Source organism: Elaeis guineensis, chromosome 13, assembly GCF_000442705.2.
Source record: "Elaeis guineensis isolate ETL-2024a chromosome 13, EG11, whole genome shotgun sequence".
Lineage (NCBI taxonomy): Eukaryota > Viridiplantae > Streptophyta > Magnoliopsida > Arecales > Arecaceae > Elaeis > Elaeis guineensis.
In genome coordinates, this window is record NC_026005.2 from 76,328,338 (window position 1) to 76,335,923 (window position 7,586).

Below are 7,586 nucleotides of genomic sequence, written 5' to 3' on the forward strand. Positions count from 1 at the left end.
AAGTAGCTGATTGCATGTACTGCCTTTATCTATGTGGGTTTGTAGGGTTCAGGATTTCCAATAAACAGTGGATCAATAATAGGTAAACTGTAAAGTAACTGATGCATGTACTATCTTTATCTATATATTGTTTTGTAGGTTTCTACTATTTACATGTTTAGAAACTTGAAGGCAAGCGATGGCACATGCCTTTTACACTGAACTTTTGAGGTCTGTCGCATGGCAGGATGTCCATTGTCTGGATGATGTACAAGTTACTGATCTAGCTTATATATCTTATTTGGTCATTCCTGAAGATGTGATCAATATTGTGCGATTAATCAATCTCATAATCCCATTAATACTGTTGGAATATTACTACCTCCAGAGATTCCTTTTCCTGTTCTTTTACTGCCATCGGACTAATATTGAGAAAGAGATGTGGAAGAGTTAGTTATGATGTTTGATCAGCTGTTTCTGTCTCTTTTGTCTATGCTGAATTGAGTAGCCATCCAAACCAAAATGTCAGCATAGGATTCTATACAGGCACCCAGGATGCGAGACTTTGTTCTTGGGTCAACTGCTACCTGCCTGAAAATAAGACTCAGATATTGACTGTGGTATATCAAGAAATATAGACTAGCTGCTCAAGAATAAGACTCCATTGAATTAGGTAAATTGAGAAAAAGTGGATCAGAGATTCTAATTGCCTGTACAGAGTTATTTTGCTAACCGTCTCAATAGTTTGTGTGTGGCTACTTTGATCTATTTGACATGGGACAAGTCTCAGGATATGATTCTAGATAAGAGGCAAAGATTTGATTTTTTTTTTTTTTCCTCTCATTTTTTCAGCACTTGGATCATTAGATACTTCTATATTTTTTTCTTTGTATTTTATATTTAAGTGCATCATAATTTCTATGTAACATGTAGTTTTGTTGTGCCTTTTTTGTGGCCAAGGGCGGCAGCTCTTCATGCTTCGTTTTGGAATTTGACTCTTCTCAAGTTCAGTCTCTCTTTGCTGATTGATCTATTTTTGTTACTTATTCTTTGAACTGCAATGACTGCATCTTTATTTTAGGATAAAATTATATCAACCCCAGAGATTAAAGGAACAATCTTACCTGGTATTACAAGGAAAAGTATAATTGATGTTGCTCGAGACCAAGGTTACCAGGTATTTGCTTTAAATGGTCAATAAATATTTTTATATTGAAGATATTCTTAGCACACAGTTTCTCTTGATTAAATGGTTCTATCACCTTTACAGCTATATAGGGATTTGTTTTATAGCTTTCACTTTTATATTTGCAGAGCTCAGTTTGACATTTCCATGTCATTTACCATATGATTAAGCATTGTTTCTTGGCATTCGATTTACCTTTAGAAACAGTACTATTTATTGCTAGAAATGGACCTGAGCCAGCTCGAGGTCCATTGGACCAGGTCTATTTTAGGTTGGACCTTGGGCTAGGCTTGAGATTGTTTGGGTCAGGCTCTAGCCTAGAAATAAGACATGAATAAATTTCAGGCTGGCTAAGGCTGATGCTTGGCCGAGCCTGACAATGGGCCTAGTTTGAGCACAAAAATAGGTCCGTCTCTCTGTGTTCTTTCTCCCTCTCCAGTCTCTCTGCTCTCTCCCACTCGGTCTATCTTTTCTCTCTTTGCTTACTCTCCTTTCTCTACCTCCCAATCTGTCTCTCCCCTCTCTCCCACTCAATCTCTCTCCCCTCTCCGCTCTCTCCTATCTCCTCCCCATCTCCCTTCTCTCTCTTTCCCCTCCCACCCAATCTCTTTTTCCCCTCTTTGCTCTCTCTCATCTCTCTCCCTCCCGATCTCTTCCCCTCATCTCTCCCACCTGATCTCTCTCTCTCTCTCCCCCCCTTCCTCCCTCCCCTTCTCTCTTTTCTTTGTGCTCCGTCCAAATCTCTCTCAATTTCCTCTCACTCCTGACTCTCTCCCCCCTCCCAGTCTGTCTCGATCTTCTCTCTTGCAATCTCTTTTGCCTCTCCTTCCTAATCTCTTCTCCCTTTCTCCCTCCCGATCTCTCTCCTCCTTCCATGTTCTCTCTCTTCCTCTCTTTAGATTTGTGCTGGAGCTTGGAGGACAAGCTTGGGCCTAGATCTAGGCTACCCACTTGGGCTTTGGACCGAGTTTGGGCTAGGGCTTCGTGTTGGAATTTTGAAAGAAATTTTGAGCCAAGGCTCGAAACCTGAAATTTTTTTTCGAGCATACACGGGCTTCATAGAAACCTGACCCAACTTGACCTGATTCCAGTCCTAGTACTGTCTCAAATATGTTGTTGGTTAAGGCTAACTAATAAAAATTCTATCCTTTCGTATTTATACTTCTTGATAATGAGTACAAAACGTTGCAGGTTGAGGAGCGCCTTGTATCACTGGAAGAATTGCTTGATGCTGATGAAGTTTTTTGCACAGGAACAGCTGTTGTTGTATCACCAGTGGGAAGTGTAACATACCGTGGAAATAGGCAAGTACTTTGCCACGCCCTGGTTCTGGTCAATTCTTTTGCTCTTAATTGTTTGATCGTTCATGCCCTGATTGATGGAAGAAATGTCAAATGAGAATTCTCCCAATGGAATTTCGGGTCCAAAAACTTGTGATAGCAAGGCTTGAAATGTCAGAGACAATACTCAAGACTGGTTCCTTACCAGTTCGATATTATATTAACCATGTGATATGCCTCTTGGTGCCATCATAGCAAAATAGAGGTGTAAGGCCATGTTTTAGTATGGGTACTAGTATGGGGGTGTGCTGGTACCTGTTCCTTACCAGTATGATCTGGTATGGCTGGTATGGACTGGTATGCATTGGTATTTGAATCCTTCTAAGACAGATCTATACTCTATTGGTTGTCCTCTCTATTTGTTATCATTGCATCCAATGTATTGTAACATGATGCTTTAGAAGCAGCTGCTAATCCAATTTCCCTATATATAGAATAATCTCTTGTAATGCTGAAGAGTCAATGTAAATCCTGTATAGCCGGATGATGTCTTGTCTGTGGATGTGAACTTTGTGGATTTAACAAAACATAAAACTCTGAACCATGGTCAGTTATGACATTGCTGTGAAATTTCCTTTTATGTGGCAGTGTGGTGTTAATGTAACTATTATATTTTGTCTGTGTTGTTCCTGATATTCTAGGATTCATGTAATCATGTAAGGCACATTCTTAGGTAGATATAAAGAAGGTTTGGATGAGAAAAGCTACAACCCTCAAGAAGTAATGAAAAATGAAATCTGAGAATGAAATTGGATGTCTATGACTTGAAACAAAAATAACCCTTAAGAGTAGATGCTTCTCTTTATTCGGAAGGCTGAATATTTCCTTTTGAACACATTTATACAATTCAGATTCCTCTATATCAATATTATCTACAGAAGCTTCAGTAGTGGTGTTATCTAATCAGCTGTGTATGTTTGTTTGGTTTATATGATTTGGTACTTGGTAGCATTAATGTATTCATGACAGAGAAATGCTTCATTTACTCTGTGTTATGAGAGAACTGCACAAATGCATTGTGAAACATGAACTTCTTTGGAGTGGACCCACTATTGGTTGGAATTTGGGTTCCTGGAACGTGTGCATTCTTAGCATGGTGTCATTTATGAAGGGTTTAATTTTCTAATGATGTGCATGTGTCTTATTTCTGATTGAGGAACCTATTATATATCTTTTTGTAGTAAAAATTGCAACAATAAGGGCTGTAAGTAATTTGTGTCGAAGAATTGCTACTATTTGTATCGAGCTTGTAACATCTTTCTGATTCGAAATTGTTTCAGGGTGGATTATGGGAACAGGGGAGTTGGTGCTGTATCTCAACAACTCTATTCTGCACTAACAAGTCTACAGATGGGTCTTAGTGACGACAAGATGGGATGGACTGTGCAGTTAAATTAAGCGCTGCAGAGTATACGAGGACAAATAGTTGTGTGAAAACCAGCTCTATTTGTTGATTTTAGTGCTCTGATTCCTTTCTGTATCAATGCTAGGAAAGCCTTTTTCTCCATGATAGTGTGTGATGACTCTGGCCTGCTCAAATCAAATGCCCAAATATTTGCTTTTCTGTCTGTATGCATCCTGCATGGTAGAGCATATTGACCATGCTCAGCAACATCTAGCCTCATGCCAGCTATTGGAAACAGACAGCTCTTTTAAACTAGGTTCGAACTTGAAATGTGCTTAAGTCTTGTATCGTTATGGTTTGTTGATCGTAAAAATTTCATCAACCCATCAAAAGATGTGAGATATGCTGTATTTGGATGTATGGTTAAATGTGATCATTTGTAAGTTTGGAAAGCATCTAAAAGGAAAGTTATGATCTATATAGATATTAATTTGAATTGAAGAGAATCAAAGTATATTAATTGAAAATTTTGCCAGAATTTTTGATTTACTTGTAATGTATTTGTGCCTCCATTCCTCTAATAATTGCAGCAAAAGTTAAACTCCAAAGTTAACATAATTTTAAATTTTTATTTTTTTCTTGGGGAAAGAATTAAGAGGGAATGTGTCCGCAAGCATATTACTTAAACCCTTTCTCCCCTCCTGGAATTAGATTCCACTGTTTATGGTCTCCGGACTTGGTAACTATGAGACAGGCTTTTCTTGTCATGGATGTAATCTGCTTTTGATCCTATTACCTTCTTGCCGTGTGTGTTCTAATGTTTGTTTTTAAATCTTTCAGTACCAACATGAGCCTCTACTGAGAACATAAGGTTTAAAATGACTAATCTGCTTTCTCCCTTGTCTTCATGGATTAGACTCCTATTCACATCAGTCACATGGAGTTCTCAATAACAGCTGCAGAAGAGCTGGAAAAGATTTCTAATTTTGGTTTTTATGAAGGCAAGCAACCATCCAATCAAGTTGATTACTCCACAGATGATTTAAGATTTGTGTTTCAATTGGAGTTGGCACATAAGGTTTAGAGAGTAGACTCAAGCTAGGATTTTGACAAGCATTCCACCAGGAAGTGCAGGGTTGGAATCCTGTTATTGTCTACTTTAAAAACAACAAATAGATATTAAGAGTCGTTTTCTTCGATATTTTGATTTCAAATACATTTGAGAGACAAGTTTTCATTGCTCGTCTGTTTCTGGACTAAAAAATAGAGTAGATCAAACCGGACGTCTGAGGCACCCACACCCCTAAGACTGGATCGGAGAATTATTAATCCTAGGATTGCCATACCTGCCTTTGCTTGTAAGTATTACTGTGGAAATAAACTCTGAGTTTATATTGGTTGCTAATGTCAGATGGATTTTATCTTTTAAGAGAAGAAATTAGAGTTAGTATTTGATGTGACATAAAGTGGAGACAAGTCTGTTCTACCTTTCGTAGAGAAATGGTAAATCTCAAGGTAAACTCGTTGGACCAGATAAAACCTACCTAAACTAAGTTGTTCTGCTTAACGGATTGTCGGACTAGAGCTAGGGACCTGCCGCACTCCTTATTCAGACCTCGTACTCAAACATATCCAAAACCAGGCCACGACGGAATACATCGAGCATCTTAAATTGAGAATTAAAAAAGGGGGAACAAATTCAATAGTTACCATGAACCTTGTTTGAAATTTAAGTAGTTCCTTCCTAGGAAGAGACCGTATATGCTACTTATGTTGCTTTTGCTCCATATCTTGACATAGATTAATATCTAATGCAATGAGTAATTTTTGCACACTACATGTGGTGCAGTAAAATTGATATGGAATACATTATCCAATTATATTGGACCATATAGCGTAATTAATAATAGGATAAACAATTAATGCTGGTCAGCCTTTTTTCTATCAAATTTTTACCGACGAAAATGCTCTTTTCCTTCGTAGAATAAAGAAAGAATAATGTTATTACTTTTTGATGCTTTATATAACTTCTTGTGAATATATATGACTTTTTGTATCTTTATATGACATTCTGAACAATATATATGGCTTCTTGATGCCTTATATGACTTTCTGTTAATATATATATAATATTTTGAATAATATATATGACTTTCTGTGAATATATATAACATCCTGAATAATATATGACTTTCTGTATCTTTATATGACATCTTTAATAATATATATAATTTTTTAATACCTTATATAATTTTTTGTGAATATATATAATATCCTGAATAATATATATAGCTTCTTGTTGCCTTATATAACTTTCTGAATAATATATATGACTTCATGTGAATATATATGACATCATAAACAATATATCTGACTTCATGTGAATATATATGACATCCTGAATAATATATATGGATTTCTGATGCTTTATATGACTTTCTGAATAATATATATGATTTTCTGTAAATATATATGATATTCTGAATAATATATATGACTTTCTGTGTCTTTATATGATACTCTGTTAGTTATTATGACTTTCTGATGCCTTATATGACTCTCTGTTAATTATTATAACTAACAGGATATTATATAAAGATACGAGAAGTCAGATATATTGTTCGGGATATCATATATATTCACAAGAAGTCATATATATTATTCAAGATGTCATATATATTGATAGAAAGTCATATAAGATATTAGAAAACCATATATGTTATTCAGGATGCCATATATATTCACAAGAAGTCATATATATTATTCAAGATATCATATATATTCATAGAAAGTCATATATATTATTTAATATATCACATATATTGACAGGAAGTTATATAAAGTATTAGGAAGTCATATATATTGTTTAGGATATCATATATATTCATAGGAAGTCATATATATGGTTTAGAATATCATATATATTCACAGAAAGTCATATAAGGCATCAAAAAGCTATATATATTATTGAATATGTCATATAAAGATACAAAAAATCATATATATTATTTAGGATGTCATATATATTCATGAGAATTCATATACGACATCAGAAGGTAATAACACTATTCTTTCTTTATTCTATGGAGAAAAATGGCATTTTCATCGGAAAAATCTTATGAAAAAAATGTTAAGCGACATTAAATTTTTATTTCATAATTAATTATGCTACGTGGTCCCATGTGATTGGATGGTGTACTCCATGTCAATTTTGCTGCACCGCACATGATGCACAGAAAATTTCTCCTAATGCAATTCTCATATAGAGATTGTAATGGGCTCAATGCTCGATTCTAATTTGATTGTGTGATGAAGTGGTTACTATTGCCACAGAAATGTAGTGCTTTGACATTTAGATCCATGTATGATGTTTATGGCTGCATTTTGATAAAATGCTATGTTAAGTCTAGCTCTTTCTGCAGTGGCCGAAGTGGTCTATATTGACCTTAGTAATCCTCTTAGATCAATGCTAATGATAGCATATTGCTCGCAGTACTGTATCCTGAAGTCTGTTAATTAAACAAAATGATAATGATAAGCAACAAGCGTTCTCCTACCTGAGAAGCCTTATCCTATCTGCATGGAATGGGCCCTCAAAATTTGCGGCAAACCACGGTAAGCAAATGTTACTGAGAAATGGTTGACAATGGATCACAAAACCAGAGAAGATGGCTCCATGAATGGATTGACAAGTTTTCACAGCCAGTATCTACTTGATATCAACTTGTTCGTGGAT

The 7,586-nt window shown here is 35.6% G+C and overlaps 1 protein-coding gene across 1 annotated transcript in view; it reads left to right on the forward strand.

The window, feature by feature from the left end:
• LOC105055889 (branched-chain-amino-acid aminotransferase 5, chloroplastic) overlaps positions 1-4,180 on the forward strand; it is an 11,512-nt gene extending 7,332 nt beyond the window's left edge. Inside the window, exons 8-10 of the mRNA XM_010937899.4 lie at positions 1,061-1,156; positions 2,357-2,469; positions 3,786-4,180. Coding sequence (XP_010936201.2) covers positions 1,061-1,156; positions 2,357-2,469; positions 3,786-3,903 — 327 coding nt within the window. The 3' untranslated portion in view covers positions 3,904-4,180. The remainder of the gene's footprint in view (positions 1-1,060; positions 1,157-2,356; positions 2,470-3,785) is intronic.
• Positions 4,181-7,586: the final 3,406 nt, after the last annotated feature.